Genomic DNA, 23,368 nt, shown 5'->3' with positions numbered 1-23,368 from the left:
GAGGAGAGAGAAGTTACAGAAGGGAAAATTTTAGGTCAGGAAAAGGAAGGATTTTCTAGTATCCAAAGCTCTTGGGCCATGGAATAGGCTGCTGCCCTAGGCAGGGAATCCAGGGGCATTTCAGCCACAGATGATGGAAGTCTCCCTCCTGAATCTTTCAGATTCCCTTTCTCCAGCTGCTGATTCCTGGAACAGAGAGAAGGTTCTATGGCTGCAAAGCAGCTCATGCTGTTGAGAGTAGGAGTTCCAACTGTTTCCATGGGGGACGAAACACATTCTCGTCAAGGGCTGTTCAACTCCAGGACCCCCTGGAGCTGGTTCCCCAGCACCACGCTCTGTTCCTGGCATCCAGGGAGGTACAGAGCTCATGCCAGAATGAACTCGGCACTCTGCTTACTTCACCAAGAGCATCTGGCTCAAAAAGCAAAAAGTGCTGAACTCAGAATAGTAGTTGATTTGACACTCTGCTACCAAATGTTTTAAGAAGTCGGAGTTCAATTTGCAGACGGCAATTCTGTGGACCTCTGAGTGGCACAGTCCTCCAGGTGTGGGGCGGCAGGTGAGGGCTCAGAGCATGTGGTGCTCCAGGCCACCCTGCTCTCTCCAGCCCCGCCCCACTGGCTCCAGCCAGAGCAGTCTCCACGCGCCCTTAGCTTCAGCGTAGTGTTTTAAAGAAGGGACTCGAAGACCAAACAGTGCTGGGAACCTCCCCCATGTAACAGCAGACTCACGTCACAGCTCAGCAGCAACGTGGCAACGGGGGCTTGGGGTGAGGGTGACAGGTCAGTAGGAGTATCACCTCCACATCTAACCTTGCTTCTTTGGACCTTGAACATTCTTCCCTGTTGTTCTTTCAAGAGCATTTTTATAAGCAGGGTACTCTTTATCTCCTTTTTTGGTGACCTTCTGATCTGGCCAGGTTTGAAAGGCAGTTTCTGGTACTTGGATGGTAGGCAGCTTTGGGGGAATAGAAAAAGTGCACCAGACCTAGCAGATGTGAGCCGAGATTTCAGTCTAAGCCCCCAGAGCAGCGTTTTAGAGCTTATTTAAGGGGAGTCCCAGGATAAATGGAGATCCCGCCTTATTGACTATTCATTTTTAATGGCAAGAGGGAGATCACATCTGTTTAAAGGAGGAAACAAAAGCATTTGCACAGAGAAGGTCACTTCACACAGACTGGAGCCTTCAAATGCCATTCCCTACTTTTGCAGCAAATGGGTCAAAAGTAATTAAAAGAGAATATGGGTTTAATTTTTTTTCTGTCTCTTCTCTCCATTCTAATTCATTGAAACATTAAATGCAAATGGAAATTTTAGAAATGATACGTTGAGATTATACCTGTGCTGGCAGAAAGCTTGTCTCGTACGATGCTTATAAACATACAAAAGCCTGCTCAGTCTTCATACAGGAATGCTTAGGCTTGGAATTTAAAATATGTAGCCCATTTTTGAAAAGGAAGGCAATAGTTGTAAATGTGTATTGTTTGGGGACCAGGGAGGACCATGTGGGCTGTACCTGCAGGCAGAGCAGATGATGCTTAGGGCGCCCTCCATCCTGCATCCCTTGGGTTCCCTGTGCTCACTGCTACCTGGGCTCTGTCCCTCCTGGGACTTTTCACTTCCCCCGTCGTTCCTGATGGCTAAGGTCCATCGTGCCATAGAGCTGCTTTCCAGCCCTGGGAGGTGGTGGAGAGGGAGGGAGAAGATTTCTGGAGGGTCGATGCTGAAACCCAACGGATCTTTATCCAAGAAGAAAGTTTCGTTTCAAAGACAGGCCAGGTGGGGAGTGCTTTTAGAGAGCTTTTAGTATAGGGGGCTGGCAGCTGCTTCTTTGCAAAGCTAGCCTGGGCTGGTCATGGGGTACTGCATGGCTGGGCCACAAGACCAGTCCAGCTTGCCTCTCAACTCTGACATTTTTAGGGTACTTTTAAGCATTTTAGGTCACACTTGCCCTTACTGTAAGCAGGGGACCTTACCTGCTCTGTGTCCTGAGATTGCTACTAAGATCAAATAACAGAACCTATAACGATAGTTCTTTGGAAACTTTAATATTCCATACATATATAAGGCTTTAAAAAAATCATTTTTATGGTACTATTTCCCACCAAATTCCTCCCTCACCAAACTCGTTCCCTAGATCCACATCTGCCCCCGTGCAGTCATGGCAATAGAAATTGGAAACAGGTCATTCTTTTACATATTTGGTCTTTCAAGGCCAAAAAGAAAATTTAACTACCAAGTACAATTGGTTGGTGAAGCTCAACTTTCTCTTACAGTCAGAATGGTTGGTCCTAGGCCCAGAAGACAACTTTATTTCTGGTGCTTAAGAATAAACCCCAGAGACCTACCAAAGTTTGAGATCAGAATTTAGAAATTAAACATACCTTTTATGTTCTTCTTTCCTCCCAATTGAAGATTCACCCTATCATTAAGCAAAAATAATTTAATGATCACCAAAAGGTTTCTACATTAAAATATTAGCATTTCCTGTGTTTTTAATTAATAAAAGCATAGAAAATACAGATTACCTTCAAGTCCTAAAGCAAGCATTTAGAAGTTAGATTCTTCACTTCCAAAAATTCTGTTTGTTTGTGGATTTAAATTCATATGCTATTGAGTATGTCATTTTAAAGCAATGCTGGGGTTTGTTTTAGGTAGCTTTTAAATTGTTAGTTGTGGGGCTTCCTTGCTGGCGCAGTGGTTTAGAGTCCGCCTGCCGATGCAGGGGACACGGGTTCGTGCCCCGGTCCGGGAGGATCCCATGTGCCGCGGAGCGGCTGGGCCCGTGAGCCATGGCCGCTGAGCCTGCGCGTCCGGAGCCTGTGCTCCGCAACGGGAGAGGCCACAACACTGAGAGGCCCGCGTACCGCAATAAAAAAAAAAAAAAAAATTGTTAGTTGTGAAAATATAATTACTTGAGTATCAGTTAATACAGTAAATATTACATTAGAAAATAAGGTGAACTTGGTTTCTGCTTACCTCTGATATGTATTCATGTTCAAGTTACCTACATCCATTAATTTATTGTTCACAAATTACATGGTAATAAGGAATGAGCAAGAAAACAGAATGTTCAAAGTTTAAAGTAGGACCAGATTTGCCACAAGAAATAGCTGTTCGTGTTAAGGTTGTATTTGTTTTTTTAAAGTTGAAAAACTAGGGCAGCTTTTGATGGAAATATTGATCAAAATAGGCTTTGTCGAGGTGATTTGTCTGAGCTGTTCCAAATCTTTAAAAACAAACTTTCTGTTTTTAAAAACTATATGTTAGCATATGTTTGTCTATTTATAAGACTTTCTCTTTATCCCCCTAGCATTTATTAACTTTCGCAATGAAGTAACAATTTTGCTTTCTGGCTAATTGCAGTGCACGCCCTTCCTAAGAAAATCCTGTGTGTACTTGGACTGTATACTTGGACATGGAGTAGAATGTATTGCTCTTGGATTGTATGCAAAGCAAGCACTGTTTTTAAAAGATTAAGGTGTGAATATGGACAGCATGAGAATGATAAAAATGTTTAATTATTTCTAATAATTAAAGGTAAAAGTCTTCATTTCCCCACCTTGCCTCCCTGTTCCTAAAAAAGCACTAAATATTCAACTAGTTTGTTGACTGGAAAGGAAACATCACAACGTTGGAAGAATATATTTACATTCTTGTGGTGGTCGATGTTACTGTTTTGGAGTTTTCCTCAAGTTCCTTCCTTTTTTAGTATAAAATTATAACTATTTAAAACCCCCTAGATGTTTTGCAAAGTTCATGGGTTCACTAGGCAAGTGAGTAGGAAGTTGTAGGATTTGTGCTGATTCACAGCTTCCTGAAAAACAAGTCAAAGTTTTTGCCCCATTGAGGATGCATGGATGGTGTCATCCATACACCTGGGTCAACACATGGGAGCAGGAAATAAGATCACTCAACAGAGACCATCTCAACAGTACACTGGATCCAAGCGTGTGTCTGCACCCACAAAATGTCATAACCCAAAGCCCTGGAAAGGATCACCAGGTCCCACCAGAATTACTGTGGAATGATGGAAAGCCTTGTTCTAGAAAGCTTGCCCTGGCAGAGGTGATCACCACGGTAGATGTTTGCTGAATTTAGTTCTGATGAGAAGGTAGATGTGACCTAATTGAGCAGAAGAATGGGAATCTGGAAGTAATTGCTGGTTCTCTGTGTGCAGATTGTTGTGTTTAGGATGCAATTTTCTGCTACTGCCCTCATTTCTATTTTTTGGGTCGTCCTTGAGAGTCTTCACCCCCAAATTGGATGATCGTGACCATCAATTTCAAAAGGACATCTCATCCTAAAAAAGCTAAATAAATGACTCTAAATTTCCCGATATTGCCGACAGGATGATTTAAACATTTTTCTTTTTCACGATTCTAATACTTGAATGTGACTTTTTCAAAGGAGAACCAAAAATACGTTAGCTGTCATAGCCTCAGTGAAAGACCTGAACTTAAATCCGTAACTTAAAAATCTTTTTGCATCAACTGATTCAGATAAATGTGCTTCTGAGTGTGAAGATGGGGGTGGGTCCTGGCAAGAAATGTCTGTACATTTCTTGCACACGAATGTGAAACCCACGATCATAATATGCGTGGACCGCTCGGGTGGGTCCTTTGCAGGTCACTGTCCAATGCTGTCAGACCGTGCCCTCATGATATATTGAATCTCTTCCACTCAGAGCCTCTGCCCAGGTCTCTCTCCTCACCTGTGTTGAGAAGGGGGGCTCAGTTCAAGTTCAGGTGTACTCTTCCTCCTATTTCTGTCCCCACCGTTATGCACCCCACATATGCACCAGCGAGCCTCTCTCTGTGCTCTTGGGACTGGACTTCACCAGGAATCCCCCCATTATTTCTTCTGCCAGCAGTCTCTTTCTGTTGTGGTCCATTTTGCATAGTGTTAAAAATTTAATTGCTTCCTTCCCCTGCTCAGAAATCTTCAGTCACCCTGCGCTGTTGAGGGTCTGCAATTCCTCATTCACTGCCTAATACATGAGGTCCTTTATAGCTGTCACAGAGTCTGGAAGGTAACTTACAGTTCATCAGGTCTGATCTAAGTGCTCTCTTGTGCCTGGCTGACAAACCCTTTTCTCCTCTTGCTGCTGAAGTATTTTCTGTGATATGGAACATACTGTTTCTTCATGCATCCGAGACCTTTTAGAAGGTTCTTCATCATCACGAGTGTAATCCTAACTAATTCGGCACCAATTCTCTGTTCGTGGCTTAGCCTCAGCCAGGAAAACCTTGAGTCATCCACTGTTTGAAAATATAAATTGTATTATTATTCAGGTATGGGGAGGCCAACAGACCAGGAGCTGACTGCCCTCGAAGAGATACTTTGTTATACTCAACAGTTCCCAAGAAGAAGGGGTACATCACTCCACAGGGGGACACATGGGGAAGCACTAGGGACAGTTAGGAGGCAGAGGGACTGAGGGGAAAGCACAGGACAAGAGCCTTTCTTGTGGTTTTCTCGGGAAGGAATGAGTGAAGCAGAGTAAGCAGGCCAGGCAGGGTTAGCATTGTCTAGTTTGAATGATTTCGTAGGCTCTGGGGCATGCGAACTGCCTGTAGTTGTCTGATATCAGGCCCCGGGGAGATTAGAGCAGGTGGATAGTGGCCTGGGGCTGGAATTGAGCCCCATGAAGGAGGTGGGTGTGGGTGTGTGTTCTGGGTGGGTTAGTTTGCATCTGAAGGCAGCTCAAAGGTGGGCCCTCCAAGATAGTACTTTGCTATCACTAGGAATCAACTAGCCTTAGGAATTGCAGTCCCATGAGAGTCAGCAAAGCCCCAAGATGTCAGAGCATCCAAGTACAAAATAAAAAGACATGATTCGTACACCTGCCAACCCGGACTGTCCCATCTCAGGTACAGACCAGCTCTGTCACCTTGAATGAGAAACTCCAGCTCCTCATGGATGCAGTGGAGATGTAACGGCTATAGCACAGCCAAGAGCTCATTCTTTCTTCCTTGTGGAGGTGAAGCCTCCCACACCTCCCACTACTTTGCCCCCATCCCCAGGTTCGCAGAAGTTTCAGTCACCGGCAGTCTCTCCCTCCCTGATAATGTGCAGGGAAAGTCACCAGCCACGGGCCGCCCTGGAACTTCACTTTAGTCTCTTTCATATGTGGACCTCCCTGCCTACATTTGTATCCTGAACACCTTGGGCCACTGGGGTGCCTTTGGGATGCAGTCATTGGCCCTGCCACTCTTAGAACTTTTGAGTTCTTGGCCTGCGCCAAATGACTATCCCCTGTGCACTCTACACCTGTGACCCATTTGACAGGTGACATTTAATAATGCCTTTGTGAAGGCAGAGCTAAAAATAGCATCGACTTCCAAGTATAAGACAAAGCATGGCAGACCTTCTGTGCTACAACTTGGAAAAATTATCCATCTTACGTTGCAGAATTATTAACCGAGTTGGCTGTGAAGAGCGTGGAACTCTTATTTTTCAAGGCAAGAGCGGAAAATAAAATCCCCTTATTGACATTGATGCCAGTACACGAGCTATGAAAAGTTAGAAGGAAAAATGTTGATCCCTGTGGCACAAACAAAGAACCAATTCTATAAACGTAAACAGTGTGGAAAATATTGTATGCTGACGATCGCTGTGGAAAAACATCACAAGGACCAAGTACTCTGTTGTTCAGAAGAGTCCGATTTTTCTTCCCCCTCAGATGAAGCAAGAAAGTTAAATTTTGTTGTGAAAGCTTTTAAATTTCTTAGAAAACCCCTATACATTGGATTTCGTAAATATCGGTGTTAATTAGAACATTATAAGGTTTATCCATTCTATATATAAAAGTTGGCATTGCTAATCCCAACCTCCCACTCCATCCCTCTCCCTCCCCTGTCCCCCAGAACTACAAGTCTGTTCTCTATGTCTATGAGTCTGTTTCTGTTTCATAGATAGGTTCATTTGTGCCATATTTTAGATTCCACATATAAATGATATCAAATGGTATTTGTTTTTCTTTTTCTGACGTACTTCATGAGTATGATAATCTCTAGGTCCATCCATGTTGCTACAAATGGCATTATTTCATTCTTTTCTATAGCCGAGTAGTATTCCGATGTATATATGTACCACATCTTCTTTATCCAGTCATCTGTCAATGGACGTTTAGGTTGTTTCCATGTTTTGGCTATTGTGAGCAGTGCTGCTATGAACGTGGGGTGCATGTATCTTTTTGAATTATGGTTTTCTCAGGGTATATGCCCAGGAGTGGGATTGCTGGATCATATGGTAATTCTAGTTTTAGTTTTTGAGGAACCTCCATACTGTTCTCCATAGTGGCTGCACCAATTTGCATTCCCACCAACAGTGCAGGAGGGCTCCCTTTTCTCCACACCCTCCCCTGCATTTAAATAAACATCCTTGAAGAGAGAGTCCACAACCAGGGTAGTCAGTGCCTGGCTCACGGAGTGTGCAGAAACGCAAGAGCCCAGGGAGAATTCATGTTCGGCAGAGAGCCTAACAATGGCTTCTGCCACCCCTCCAGCTCCCTGTCACCTTGGGAATTGTCAGCGGTGGGTGTGAAGGAGAAAGGGAAGCTTCCGTGAACCGTACTCAGCTGTGGTCAGCTCCTTGCATGAACCTTTTCGGGAGGGCTTTTATACACTTCCTGAAGACCCTTGATGATCCTTGTTTCAGAGTCAAATGCTGGGAGAGAGGAAGCTCATTAAGCCCCCACTGTGTGCTATGCTGCATGCCAGCATCTTACCCTTACTGTCTCACGACAGCTCTCTGAGATGGTTATGGGGGGCATCACCCCCATTTTTTTCCAGACAGGAAAACCCCAGTTAAGAGCGCGAAGCAGTAAGTGGAGAGATGAGACTCAAATCCAGGTGGTCAGAGCCCCAAGCCCTGTGCTCTGAAAAGCACAGTCTTTTAATTTTTCTTCCATCGAGAGGCTTTTGGAGGAGGAAGGGCTGTGAGGGGTGGTTTTGAGATTTTGTTTCACCAGGTAAAGTCAGAGGGATACTGGCAAGGAGGTAAGATAAGGAATGACCTTGTGCCCACAGACGCCTTACACACGTCATCCCCGTCCTGCGAATCCTACAATGTTTTCAAGGCTGTTGGAACCCCTGTTTTATGGATGAAGAAATAGAGGCTCAAGGAGGCTGATGGACTTGACTGAGACCACACAACTCCTAAGCGAGGAGCCTGGCAGCCGACCCCAGATAGGTTGGCTGTGAGCCATGCGTTCTGTACACACTCCCCGGTAGTCAGGTATGTGCACATGGAAGACCCTGAAGTGCCCTAGATAATTAAGCTTCTTCTGAAACAGGAAAGGAAAAATTTTATGGGTACATAGCATTTTTAAAATATTTTATTTATATTTTTAATTTTTATACAGTTTTTAAAGGTTACTTTCCATTTACAGTTCCGAAAAGAAAATTTTAATAATCGGTTCACTGTAGCTTGTTAAATATCTCTTTCATTAGAAAGATAACCACTGCTCTCACTACAGCTGCTTCAAGGACCTTTATCTTTCTCTCATGTACTTCAAGTACCAGCGAGCCTCACACACTTGGGCCATTCACAGCCTTCCAGTGAGCCTCTTCTGCTTGCCTTTTTTGACCCTTTTTTAAATTCTAAAAGTACTTAATGTCAGCTTTCTCCCAGCCAGCTCCATTTAGCACTTTCTAACTGGTCTCTTCCTAGAGAGAGAAATGACTTGCTAAAACAGATTTTTTTTTAATAATAAACATCTGAAGCCTTCTGATTCAAAAGAAATGCCATGTAATCTTGGTCTTGACCAAGCCCTGGACAGACGTATTAAAAATGCGTATCTGGGGCTTCCTTGGTGGCGCAGTGGTTGGGAGTCCGCCTGCCGATGCAGGGGACACGGGTTCGTGCCCCGGTCCGGGAAGATCCCACATGCCGCGGACCGGCTGGGCCCGTGAGCCATGGCCGCTGAGCCTGTGCTCCGCAACGGGAGAGGCCACAACAGTGAGAGGCCCACGTACCGCAAAAAAAAAAAGCATATCTGTAAACATAAGGAGATCTGGAAAGACACACACACACACACACACACACACACACACACACACACACACACACGCAGAATTTTTCCTCCACCAGGTTCCCTTGGCAACCTATCCACAAGCATCTTCCAACACATCTTTAAAGCTTGGTTGAGGTGTGTATGTAAATTTTATAGACGTGCTTAATATTGCTGATTAACTTAATGGTTTCTGGATTCTTCTAAATTCTCTTAAGGGAACTTTTATGTCTCTGCGAAAAGTTTAAAATACCAACAAAACTGAAGTCACCTTCAAGTGGTTTCTATGGTAATTTCCTTACAAATACTTGTGGGTCCTCTTTCAATGCAGTATTGCATCATCATTATTCTCTTGTTTAATTGTGAAGGAGATTGTGCGAAGCTTAGAGAAACTTTTACCGTATTTACATTTTCCTGTTGTAGTTGTTACGTACTTTCCCATATCTGAGTAAAACGAGGAAATTGTTAGGTTTATATATGTGCATTGATTTTTCTGGAAAAGTTCTTTAAAGTTGGAACCACAACTTTTCTTTTTAGCTATGTTGAGCGTCATTTTGGTGTTCAATGACTGCTTCAACTCTAATTACTTTTGAACAGTTAAAGCTTTCTTTTGTTTTAAATCGGTTTGAATTTTTTTCAGAGGTTTCCCCCAAGACAAGCAGTCATATTTTCATATAGTGCTTTAAAGTGAAATCTACATGATTCCTGCTGCCATTTTTAAAAAACTGGGATTGTGTCAGTGGCATTTGCTGTCAGATAATTTTTTAGGTGAGATCATAGAAACACTGTGAAATTATTTTGCTTGGGAGCACTTGGTTATATACGTAAGTTGTACAGTTCAATCAGGTATATCCAGCAATGGTTTTCAGGTTATCCTGGGATGTTTAACCTAAATAATCCCTTGATTAGTTGCGAGAGTGTAATCACTTTATAGTTGCTTTTATAGCATAACCTGTATGTGGAACCAGCCTCAGAAAGTCTCATGTTGTACCAGGTGCAATAACAGAGAATGACTTCTGCCATTTAACTTATTGGTGAATAGATAAACTTAACAGCATCCTTATCCAAAAAGTTGTAGGAGGTTGTTGGTATTTGAGTATTGCATTTTCTATTTCCGTTATAGAGGATTTCATGTGGGGAGAAGGCATCCTGTCACTTGAAAAAGCAGAAGGTCGATGTCATACATGTCATACATGTGTATATCATGTATCCTGTATGCATTTATCAGAGCTTCTTTAATTGCTGTACTTCTGTGATGAATGTTTATTGTGTCTTTCGACATTCTTGGCAACTTGACGATGTCGGTTAGGAAGCGTTGTTAACAAGATGATCATTGGTGTGATCCCCATACGTACGTCTTACGGGAAGAGGGAGGAATCCACTGATTTATGGCCCCAGGGATCCTCGCAGCCCCGCCAAGACGGAAGTTCATGTCTGGGAGGGACAGACACGAGGGGTTGAGGTGAATGTTCGTGTGCAGAGCCTGCAGAGATAGTGATGGTGAATAAGCTCAAAGCACGTGCCCTGCGGAAGGCGGGCGGCCAGCAGGAGGGCGCCTGGGGACAGCACTCATTGGCTGCTCACACAGGGCTCTCGTCTGTGCTCCAAACTGAAGCTGTGACCATGAGTCACCACGGAGCCGTCTTTTCATGAAGTTCAGGTAGGAGTCAGTTGCCAGAAACTGGAGAACACAGAAAGGCACAAAATGAGATCCTGAGTTCCCAGGGCTGCCGCAGCAAACATATCTCATATGCTTTTTCAAGTGGGTAGAAATTCCAATGGAAGTACGGAGATCACAATCCTCCACCACAAACTAAGGGACACTTTTACGAGGAAAGCCTCGTGTGGGTGGGAATTCTGTATCAGATATTGTGACCGCAGCTTGATAGAGAGGTTTTAGGGCAGCGCTTGGTACGGTCAAGAGCCAAAGTTGCTTGAATAGAGAACAGGCGCTGAGGGGAGCATCAGTGACGCTAGGAGGGACTAGTGCCAGCACGTGTGTCCCCCCGACACTTGCCTGCATCCGTCCCTTCTCTTCTTCGCAGGATACCGAACTGAATATTATTTTTAGGATGAAAATACACAAAAATTGCCAAATGCTTTAGTGCAGCTAGAAACTGGGTATAAGGGAGTCCTAGGATGTACAAACTGTAGCAGATTTTTATTGAGCTATATTGTATATTTTATTATATATAATAGATAATATATCAATATAAGAATGTCATAATATTTATGTAATATCCTGTAGTACACTATATGTTAATTTATATAATACAGAATATAACTGTTAGTATATAATGCATGTGATATATTAATACCTAATATAATTATATAATTAATATATAATGTGATTATTAATATTGCTATATTGTTATCATATAATAATGTATGTATATACTATATTAATATAATTTATTAATAACTAATATTAATAATACATTATATGTTAATACAGATTATATAATGCACAATATTATAGATGATAGCTAATGTTATACAATCTATAATATTATAGATAGGTCATTTTTAGAAAACATAATTTGCTTGAAGGATATGATTCACTAATTTGGGGAAGAAAATAAAATTGAACACTATATAAGATGCGTATGCACTCTATGAGACCAGAGAAAATAAATTATAAGAAAACTCTAGTGTAACAAAGTGCATTCTCCTTTCATCAGATTACAAAGCAAGATAAACCTTTCATGTTTCCAAAAGAGATAAAATAAGTGGATAGAAAGCTGCCCCTTAACATGTTGGGCAGCTCAGGATGTACCTGTAATTGCTGTATAAGGACTGGCAATTCCACGTATACAGATACTGTTAAGTGTTAGCACCAAGTACTATAGGGCAGGATCTCTTAGAGCAAAGTTCTGGTAACATTTTAAAAGTAACCTCCCATTTAGAAAATGTTTTTAAATGAGCAAGTAATTTTTTATATTTTGACTTAGATGGAAATCCGTTGTGACTCCCCTGAATTTGGGTTAAGTATAACTAATTACAGTGCTGGAGGCTCTGAGTCGAGTGACTTGCTTTTCTGCTGCTTTCCCTGGTGGTTGGCAGCCACAGGGGGTCCAGGCAGCTTGGGATAAAAGCCTTTGCTTGATCTGCTGGTGGAAATGGACTTTCTTTCCACAGAGCCCCACGGCCAACCCAGCAAACACCGGGTTCCCAACGAGGTGGGTTGCTGTGGAAACCAACAGCTCTAAACACCAAAAGGAAAGAAAAAAATTTAAAGCCCAGAATCAAGGCCAATTTGAGGGAATATAAAAAGGCATGAAGAATGGTCCGAGGGAGCCAAAATCTTCACAGAAAGAAGAAGAAGAAAAAAAAAAGATGGAGCCTACAGGGTTCACTTTCCCTTCCATGATGAGCCAGAGTTTGTTCGAATAGATTTGAAACCAAGGCCCGGAGGCTGTTCAGTCCGCCGGCGAGAGTGGTCCTCTCAGCTGTGCTCCCAGTGACAGCCACAGAGGGCGCTGTGATCCGTAGTAGTATCTGTTAGCAGGTGACTGTTAGATGGAGAATGTTGGTTTTGGAGTCTGCGTGAGAAGTTATGAAATAACTGGCTTCTGTCATTTGTAGAAAAATAACTAAAGCCATGAATTATTAGTTGAAGCTGAAAGGGGAGAAGACAAGGCATGCTTGCTGCGTGGCCTCCCAGTGTCTGCAGGCAGTTCTGTTAAACTGCACCTGTGAAGGATGCACTGCGATTCCTTCCTCTTGGCCCTGCCGTTATGTTTGCTCTAAATTGCTGTGTGGGTGCCTCCTCTCCAACCAGCAGTCTGAAACAGACTCGTCGCATTGAGTTCTGAGTCTGTGTCCGATAGAAAGGAGATGACGAGAAGGTCATGCTGGACTAAAAGATAATGTTTAGTGCTCTACCCACCAAGCAGGTGCTCTTCGAAAATGGACTGGTTCGTGCCTGCAGAGTCAAACTCTTCCAACCTGCCAAGAGCAAAGGAGTTCTGAATCCTAGTGGAGGTGTGATGCAAGAAGAGGTCTGAGCCACACACCCACGGGTCCACCCACCATGCTGCAGAATTGGAACCCCTGATGGGGACTGTGGTATTCAGGGTTCTCCAGAGAAACAGGACCAGTAGGATGCACGGACATTTAGGAAGAGATTTATTCTAAGGAATTGGCTCCCATGATTATGGAAACAAGTCCCAAGGTTTATAGGGTGAGTCAGCAAGCTGGATGCCCAGGAGAGCTGATGGTGTAAGTTCTAGTTCAAAGGCTGGCAGGCTTGAGATCCAGGAAGAGCCGAAATTTCAGCTCAAGTCTGAAAGCAGGAAAAAGCTGATGTTCCAGTTCAAAGGCTGGCAGGCAGGAGGAAGTCTCCCTTTACTCTGGGAAAGGTCAGCCTTTTCCTTCTCTTCAGGCCTTCGACTGATTGGACGAGCCCCACCCACATGAGGGAGGCTGAGCTGCTTTGTTTAGTTAAATGTTCACCTCCTCCAGAAACACCCTCCCAGACACACTCAGGATAATGTTTGACCAAACATCTGGGCGCCCTTATGGCCCCATGAGGTTGACATATACCATTAACCATCACAGATACTGAGAAGGAAGGCCAGGGGGTGGGAGGAGAACCAGGTGGGTGCAGTTTCAAAGAGATGGTCCTCTGTCGTATAGAGTCATCCCAGGACAGCACAGAACCTGAGGGGTGCAACCCACCCCTTCCCACTCCAGCTAGGGAGCTCACAAAACTCCTGTGAGGACGAGGTGCACAGCCATATAAGGAGACTGAGCTGGGACCACCTCACTGCCCTCCTGCCCTGAGACGGGGCCGCTCACACCGCTGCCCCCAACCAGACGTCTCCTCCCTGCTCCCTCGGTCAGAAAAAGCACCTGCTTCTTTTTTATTATTTTTTTAATTTTATTGAAGTGTAGTTGATTTACAATGTTGTGTTAGTTTCTGGTGTACAGCAGGGTGACTCAGTTATATATATATATTTTTTTCAGATTCTTTTCCATTATAGTTATTATTATAAGATATTAAACATAGTTTCCTGTGCTCTACAGTAGGGCCTTGTTGCTTTAGCACCTGCTGTCTTCTAAATCAAAATCCAGCATGAGGGTGGAGCAGATTAGCAGAAGTTAGGTCAGCAAGGCCAAAATCCATTCCTCCATCTTAGCTACCAGGGCGGCTGGGAAAACAAGTCTCTGGCTTCTGCCTTAGACCAAACATGTGATGCAGGAACATACTGAAATCTTCCGAAAATGCTGGGCTAGCCATCAGAGTTCATCTTCCTGTGCCACCCGCCCTTCCAGTCCCAGCTTCAACTTTCTTCTCTTCCAAGAAGCATTCCCCCATTGAATTCAATAAACCATGATCACGGCCAGTATTCATACCATACATGCTTGTGTAGCCAATGGTACTCCTTTTTAAATTGTTAATATCACCTCTACATCACCTCTACTTCTCTAGGTACTTTCAGATCTTTTTTCTTTGTTAGTTTGTGTCTGTAAACTCCACACCCTCTTGGTCTCTTTTTTGCTCTATTTTTTTTCCTCTGTCTTATCCAGCTTCAGACTTTTTGCTCTCTGGCATGTGGATTGGTCTTACCTCTCCCCACCCCTACCCCCCAAAAAACTGTAAACTCCTTAAAAACAGTAACCATGTCTTTTTTCCTTCTCTTTTTCATCTTCCACAGTCCCTAGTATAATATCAAGCACATAGTAGCTGATCAATAAATATTTTCTGATTAAGTACAATTAATTAGTTATCTGGATTGATTAATGCTCCTCAAATGAATTTTGATAGTTTCTATTTAAAAAAATAATGAGGAAAAAAAAAACCCAGTAATGATGGGGAGTTCCCTGGTGGTCCAGCAGTTAGGACTCAGAGCTTTCACTGCCGTCGCCCTTGGTTCGGTCCCTGGTGGGGGAACTAAGATCCCGCAAGCCATGCGGCACAGCCAAAACAAAATTAATTAATAGTAATAATAATAAAGCAATAGTGAATAAGAAATCAATGGAACAACAACAAAAAACAGGTATATTTAGGCCATATACCAGATGATACCCAGAAATGCTTGTTAGTTTTAGTAATTCATTCAGCATAGAAATTGAGGGCCTATGTACCAGAGACTACTCTGTGTGCTCGGGATACATGAATAAAGAAGGGAAGAGAAACAGACAAAACAGCTCTCTCAAAGTTTATGTCCCAGAAGAGTCCGACAATACACATATAAATTAGAAACATGTTAGAATCAAGTGTAACGCATAAAAGAGAAGGCAGAGCATGATAATATCAGAAGTTCAGGGAGACGCTGGGATCGACATTTTAGAGAGGATGGGCAAAATTGTGAAAACGATTGTTTGTAAACAATCAGAGAAAATTGAAGATTTGCTGGGTATGAGACAATATAAAGAGGTGGTTCTATAAACTGGGCCTGTTAATGGCATTTGGGGTATTGTTTTAAAAATCCTCATTTGTTGTAAACTGAAGTATTTATGGGGAAATAATGTGACCTAATGTTATGATGTCTGGGATTTGCTTCTAAATGTTTCACAAAAAAAAAAATGAGGAAGGGAAGGAAAGAATGACGAAAGGAAGGAGGAAAGGGAAGGGGGAGGGGAGGGAGGGAGGGGGAGGAGAGGGAGGGAAGGGAAAATCGGGTGCGGGGAGCACAGATGAGACAAGAATGGTAGAAAGTTGATATTTGAAGCTTATCAATGCTGGGGGGATCCTCATACTGTTTTTTCTACTTTTATATGTGTTCTGACATTTCCATAATAAAGTTTAAAAGGCATAACTAATGGTCAGTCAAGGCCTCATTTAAGCAGAGGCTCAGGAGGCTCAGGAGGGAGCCCCGGGGAATGGGTTTGTGGGGGGAGGTTGCCGAGGAAAGAAACAGCCCAAAGAGCCTGCACCCTTGCAGCTCCTTGAATTGGGGGTGGGAGCCGTGTAGGAGCTGAGTCTGGGAGGTAATTTGGCTGTGGGGTAGAGAACACATGGACCCTGAAAGTCACTGCAGGGGCCTCGACTCAAGGTCAGATCCAGGCGGACTGCAGAATCACACTTGACGTGCTTTCCTTGGGAGTTTGTTGAGCCACCCAGATACCCTGGATCTCTTTACTCAGACTCTGAGGTGAGCGTTTGTAATGCATCATCAGTGCCGTCTGGTAGAAGTTTCTGTGTTGGTGGAAATGTTCTCTCTGTGCTGTCCAGTATGAGAGCCACTGGTCACACATGGCGCTTGAGGACTTGAAATGTGCCTGGTGTATCCAAGGAGCTCAATTTCTAATTTAATTTCATTTTAATGAATTTAAACTTAAATTGACACTCCTCCCTGTGGCTGGTGGCTCCCACACTGCAGTCTTAGGAGACGGTTAGCTGTTCTCCGGAATTTCCCTCCACGTTGGTCCTAACTCCATGTAAGCAACCAGGTCATTCTCACCTCCAGGTGTCTGTAGCCCCGCCTGCGCCCCCTTGCCTGGCCGGTTCCTGTGCCTCCTTCAGGCCTGAGCTTACGTGACACCTCCTTGAAAGGCCTTCGCAGTTGAAATTCAGCTCTCCTCCATCCTGCTGTCCTGTGGTACCCAGCTTTCCTTGGAGGCATTTTTCCCAGTTTGTAATTATACTTGGTCTTTACTTATTTAATGTCTAAAGCCAAGAGCTCCTCAGCATTGGGGGTCCATTCACCGCTGTCTACCCACATTGTTGGTGTGCAATAAAAACGAGCTGGGATGGAGACAGAGGGAGCAGTCTGAGTGTATGCAGTGCTGAGGACCCAGGTGAGGGGCCTCTAACCCAGTGTGGAGAGCAGTTGGTGAGTTGGGAGCAGTTTCTCCAATAAACCTTAACCAGGGCTTTTAAAGGATGAACAGGCCTTAGCAACAGGAGAGCGAAGATGGACAACGGCATTTCCTACACAGATGAGAGGCAGCAGCAGGAAGGAAAGTAGGAAACGTAGGGGACAGTGTCTGGGGCCTGTGGTATGTGGGGATCAGGTGGAACTGGATCGTGGAGGACCTTGGGTGCCTTAAAATGGATCGTGTAGGTCAGGGGTGGGCAGATTTTTCTTTACAGGGCCGAAAGTAAATAGTTCAGGCCTTGCAGGCGTCAGGTCTTTGTCAAAACTTCTAAACTCCACCATCGAAATGCAAAAACCGCCTTGGACGATATGTAAATCACTGGGCGTGGCTGTGTTCCAATAAAACTTTATTTATGCGCACAAATTCAAGTTCCAGGTAATTTTCATTTCACTATTATTCTCTTGAATTTATTTTCCCCCCAATCATTTATAAGTGGAAAAACCATTCTTGGCTTATGGACCACACAAAACAGGCAGCTGGCCACATCTGGCCCTCGGCCACATTTGGTGGGGAGAACTGTCGGGTTTGAAGGGGGACAGGAAGTGGTGAGATCAGTATTTCAGGCGGCCCCCTGAAATACTGGCTTCGGTGGGAGCTCAGGGATCAAGTCTTAAGACAGTGGCAATTTCTGTGAAGAGGCTGAACAGCAGTCTGGGTGATAGATTTCCACGGCCTGAGACAGGGCAGTGTTAACAAGGGATGGGAAAGAAAGGCCGGCTTTGAGATCTATATTCCGGAATCAGAATCAGCAGAACTTGGTGATGGATGTTCAGGGTAGAGGGTGGAAGAATAATGTCTCAGCTTCGAATTAGTAATCAGGTGCCCCGTCTCAGCAGGATACATCAGCTGTCATGACCAACAAAGAAACATAGTGCATCTTATTTTTTTTTATTGATGTATAGTTGATTTACAAGGTTGTGTTAATTTCTGCTGTACAGCAGTGGTTCAGTCATATATATATATATACACACATACGTATATATATTCTTCTTCATATTCTTTTCCATTATGGTTTATTACGGGATATTGAATATAGTTCCCTATGTTATACAGTAGTAGGGCCTTGTTGCTTATCTATTTTGTATATAGGAGCTTGTATCTGCTAATGCCTAATTTATTAATTTATTATTAAACTCCTAATTTATCCTCCCCCCCTTTCCCCTTTGGTAACCATAAGTCTGTTCTCTATGTCTGTGAGTCTGTTTCTGTTTTGTAGATAAATTCATTTGTGCCATGTTTTGGATTCCACATATAAGTGATATCATCTGGTATCTGTCTTTTTCTGACTTACTTCACTGAGTATGATAATCTCTAGGTCCATCCATCTAGGTTGCTGCAAATGGCATTATTTCATTCTTTTTTTTTTAAATTTTTTTTTTTTTTGCGGTACGGGGGCCTCTCACTGTTGTGGCCTCTCCTGTTGCAGAGCACAGGCTCTGGATGCACAGGCTCAGCAGCCATGGCTCACGGGCGCAGCCACTCCGCGGCATGTGGGATCCTCCCGGACCGGGGCACGAACCCGTGTCCCCTGCATCGGCAGGCGGACTCTCAACCACTGCGCCACCAGGGAAGCCCTATTTCATTCATTTTTATGGCTGAGTAATATTGCATTGTATATGTGTAACACATCTCCTTTATCCATTCATCTGTCGAGGGACACTTAGGTTGCTTCAAAGTCTTGGTTATTGTGAATAGTGCTGCTATGAACATTAGGGTGCGTGTATGTTTTCGAATTAGAGTTTTCTCCAGATATATGCCCAGGAGTGGATCTTAATGCACATTTAGGTCTGTGGCCGTGTATAGGGGCTTCCTTTTATCTGCAAGATGAGATTAATAAATAGTTAATAGTGTTCCACCTCGTCATAAGATCACTCCCCTGGTTGTTATTTAGTGGGAATAATTTTATTTGCTGTTGAATGGATAATATAAGTATTTCTATAAAAATGATACTCCAGTGAGACATTTCTGTGACTTCCACTCAATTTTGCTGTGAACCTAAAACTACTCTAAAAGACAAAGTCCATTTCTTAAAAAATGAACTAGATATAGAACCACTGAACAAGAGGACTGTTCATGCTGTACTGTCATATGAATAAAGCAAATTGCAAAAGTTTTAAAACTATGATACCCCAGGGGTCTGTAATAAGGTCTTAACTATAGTGACATGTTTTCACATCCTAGCACACCAAAAGAAGTAGCTACGTAATCTCTTCCAAGGACTACAATTGCAGAACATAAACTGGGCTTCCCGTTTTAGAAGCAATTCAAGTGGTAGAACCTAGGACGTTGATTATAGGAGAACTCCTTTCTTGTGTTCATTCACAAATCCTTTAGCTTTTGCCAAATCTCAGCTGCTTTTGCCTTCTCAGCAAACAGTTAAGAGAAAGCAGAAACCTTGTAATCCCAGTTGTTAGTAAATGTTGCGCTACCATAAGATTACATAGATCATCACTGCAACGCTACAAAGCCACCTTCCCACTTGCCCTGTTTGAGAGGATTTCTGCTACGCGCATGTTAATTCATTTATAACTTCTCATACCACCTGGGGACAAGGAAGACCCCAGTTCAGTAAGAAAACAAATGCGTGTTTGTACATACTGCAAACGTGCATTAAGATAACAATGGTGAGATTGGAAAGAATCAACTAAGTATGTTTTGTAATGCCATATCCTTGATTTTCTTGATGTTGATTTTATCTCTCTTTTGGCAATTTTCTCTTGTAGTATGAAGTAACCAAGTTCAGTTTCTGTAGCACTTTTTTTCTCTACAAGGCTTTTGGGTTTTATTTTTTTTTCTTTCCACAAATGGTTTCATCAATTGGCTTTTTTATTTTTAAGGCATTTTATTTACTTACTTATTGTTGGCTGCGTTGGGTCTTCGTTGTTGCGCGCGGGCTTTCTCTAGTTGTGGCGAGCGGGGGCTACTCTTCGTTGCGGTGCGCGGGCTTCTCACTGCGGTGGCTTCTCTTGTTGTGGAGCATGTGCTCTAGGCGCGCGGGCTTCAGTAGTTGTGGCTTGCGGGCTGTAGAGCACAGGCTCAGTAGTTGTGGCACACGGGCTTAGTTGCTCCGCGGCACGTGGGATCTTCCCGGACCAGGGATCGAACCCGTGTCCCCTGCATTGGCAGGCGGATTCTTAACCACTGCACCACCAGGGAAGCCCCTCTACAAGGTTTTGAGAGATTTATTTGGTGCAGACCTTATATAGCACCAAGGTCTAGGATTCTTTAGGTACGTAGGATTCTTTAGGTCCGTACGGTCATCTAGTCAAGAAATGGATTAAGTAAGTGATACAGCCCGAGCCCTTGGACTATGTAATCAGTAGAAATTGAGGAGAGGCCAGCCGAAAAATTCAGGCAACGTTTTATTGGGGAGGCTGCAGCACGAGGGAGCAGAAACAAGTAATAGGTGCCCTTGCTCACTCCCCGAGGAGGGGTGAACTGGTTCCTTAAATGGGATAACAACAGGGGCAGGTCTCTGGGCCGGGCAGGCACGTCGCTTCGGTGGTCTGCCCACCCCTTGCTGGTGCTGTGTGCAGGGACCATGCACAGGACCCTGCTTTTGCTCCTGGCCCCTAAGAAGTGGCAGTTGGTTTGTGGCCTTTTGTATCTTATTGTTCATAATTGCCCCAACTGTGCATGCGTGCAGTTACTTTTTATTCCTTTATAGTTTCTTTCTATTCTGTTGCTCAAGGAGATGTTTGTCCAGGTGCAGTCATTCTGCTAAAGGGTCCCAACTCCCAGCCTATCTCATCAGTATGTGAAAAAAGGGTGAGAAAGTGATCGACTAAGTGAAATTTGCAGTATTGAAAAGGTTGCTTTCGCATCATAAGATCGCCAGCAAGTTACCAAGGTGGAAGTTCTCGAACCAAAAGAAGTTCTAGTCAGTGTAGTGGCCCCAGTTGGAGAAGAGCTTGGGATGTTGAGTTATTAGCCCCCGAGAAGGATGCCTCATCCCTCCACTTAGTTTCATACCCTTTTCCCCTCCAGCTCTCCTCCCTGTGCCCTGTCCTGGGACCCTTGGACACTGTGACCGAATGCTCTCGAGCATAGTGACTGGAACAACGTAATGGCACTAGCTTGTGTTCGTAATTATACTGAGATATATGTCGTTATCGTCCCCCATTTGCAGATGAGGAGACCAAGACCTGGAAACCATAAGTAACTTGCCCAAGGCCATGTGGCTAGAGCTTGGTAGAGCCGAGGGTCAAACCTAGAGTGTGAATTGCCTAGAACGCTAGAGCTGCACGCTGGGCAGTTCCCATGGGGCTAGCTTGGACGCCTCCTCCCCTCACTCTCAGGTCGCCCCCAGCCAGCCTTGACCTCCCCAGTGGTCTCTCCACTGAGCCAGCGGTTCTCCAGTGGTTCTTTAAACGTGAGCCTCCCTGCTCACCGGTTCCTTGTCCCACGTCCCTCTCCCAAATCACCAGGAAGGCTTTCAGAACTGAGGCAGCTCACAGTGTATGGCAAGTAGCGCCTCTAAGCGGCTAGTGAACTTAGGTCACTGGCCACCGTTTACTCCCTTCATACCTTAGCAAAGGGGGTTTCTTGGAGCAGAATACATGGATTGTTCTAGAATATATGTGGAATCAGCATCCCTTCACTGATGTCCACCATGGTCCACCACCATCGGGTTATTACAGAAATCTCTTAACTAGATGCTCGGTCTCCAGTCTTGCCAATCCCTGAGTCCATCCTTCGTCCAAAACCAGGTGTTTCTACACATAAATTGGATTTCCAGCAAGTTACCATGGTGGAAGAGTGATAAAGATAAAGAACAATGAAGGATAAAGAACGATCCTTTTAGGTCACTTAGAAAGCCATATCTGATCTGGCCCCTGTGGGCCTCTCGAGCCTTGTCTTTCCCTGGGCTTTGTACCCCTCACACTCCCCCTCCAGCTGTCAGAACCTATTTCCTATTTCCGTTTCTCCAGGAAGCAGGGCTTTCTCTTGCCTCTGGGCCTTTGCATGTGCTGTTCTGTAAGTGCCCCCTTGGTGGCTCCACCACATGCCCCCCGGGCATAGCACTTACCTGTCTACTCCCTTCCCTTCACCACTGTAGTTGTGCGCAGTTGCTCATGATCCTAGGTGTGGGGTAACAGTTCAATACACATCTATCTCTTGCATGAATAAATGAAAAGTATTCATTCCAGTGTAATTTTTACCGTTAATTTGGAGTCCGTTTCCCACATCCGTTTTCTGGTTTTGCCAATACTACTAACTCAACTTCAGCCATCTTTTCAAATGTTTACTTTTAAGTTTTTCTTCTTCTGACCTTCTCCACTATGTGGGTCCTCCCTTTTAAAGGTATTTTTGACTACTTTTCAGTAACGTCTTCATGATTACTAGCACAGCAACCCTGAGCTCTACACATCCGTGTTCACCAGGACCATTGAAGAATTTTGCTGCAAATCTTAGCACCTGCAGGGTCTTTCTGTAGCAGCCTGAGCCTTGCTTAGGCTGTGTTTACCAGCAGCGCTGGGCAGGATAAAAGAGCATTGTGTTTATTTAAAGGGATAGAAATTTTCTCTCAATTATTTGTTCGTGTGAGCCGGGAGGAGCCAGGGGGAAAGCAGTTTGTTATGGGCAGTGGTTTTGAGGAAGGTAAGAAATCATGTGAAGTGAAAAAAGGACCTCTAAGAAGAGAACATTCCTGGTTAAAATGATTTATAGTTTGGATGTAGATCGAGATTTTCTTAGCCTATCTCACTTTCTGCTACCTATCGCGGTTATAGCAGAATCACTGTTGGAGTTGCCCAATTAATAGCCACTGTTCTTTGTTGCTCTGTCCTTCTTCCAGAGGTCACCCTGAAGGTCCACATCAGTGATGCCAGCACCCATCAGCCCGTCCCCGATGCCCTCATTGAGATTTTCACCAACCAGGTCTCCATCGCCTCTGGCACCTCGGGGACAGATGGCATCGCCTTCCTCAAATTCCAGTATAAGCTGGGCAGTCAGCTGATTGTCACCGCCACAAAGCACGCCTACGTGCCAAACTCTGCCCCGTGGAAGCCCATCCGGTTACCCGGTAAGGTGGTCTTAACCTTTCTGTAAAACAGGGCTTATAGTCAGCCTAGGGATGGAGTCAGACATAGAAACAAGTTTGTAAGTGTTAAGGGTTAAGTCAGACAATCAGGAAAATACTTGTTCATTCACTGCCTTAGCTTTTGGGGCCCCTTATGTGCCGGAAAAGGTGGGATCCCGGTATGAAGCTGGTTGCGCGTTACTATCCATTTAATGGAACTCATTTCCCCAGCGTTCCGCTCTGTACCTTACTGATCATGACCAGCCGATGGGATTGGGGCGGTGCCCTGAAGTGGGGCTTTCTCGTCTTGCTTCAGGGTCTGAGACCAAGGCTGGCCAAAAGGTGGGGAATGATGGCGAGACTGTCTTTCTCTTTCCCACCTTTCTCACCTGCTCAGGAAGAACACTGCTGTGTGTTTCTTCCCCTCTCAGCACTCTACTCCACTTCTGGCGTGTCTGATCACCAAACATGGGCGTTTTGCCACACATCCAGCAATTTGCGGAT

At 44.3% G+C, this 23,368-nt stretch overlaps 1 protein-coding gene across 1 annotated transcript in view; it reads left to right on the top strand.

The window, feature by feature from the left end:
- The window catches only part of FAM171A1 (family with sequence similarity 171 member A1), a 124,989-nt gene that overhangs the window by 41,999 nt on the left and 59,622 nt on the right, over positions 1-23,368 (top strand). The window contains exon 2 of the mRNA XM_060162482.1: positions 22,640-22,867. Coding sequence (XP_060018465.1) covers positions 22,640-22,867 — 228 coding nt within the window. The remainder of the gene's footprint in view (positions 1-22,639; positions 22,868-23,368) is intronic.

This window comes from Lagenorhynchus albirostris, chromosome 1 (genome assembly GCF_949774975.1).
Source record: "Lagenorhynchus albirostris chromosome 1, mLagAlb1.1, whole genome shotgun sequence".
NCBI classification, from domain to species: Eukaryota; Metazoa; Chordata; class Mammalia; order Artiodactyla; family Delphinidae; genus Lagenorhynchus; species Lagenorhynchus albirostris.
This window is presented reverse-complemented; position numbering and strand designations above follow the sequence as displayed.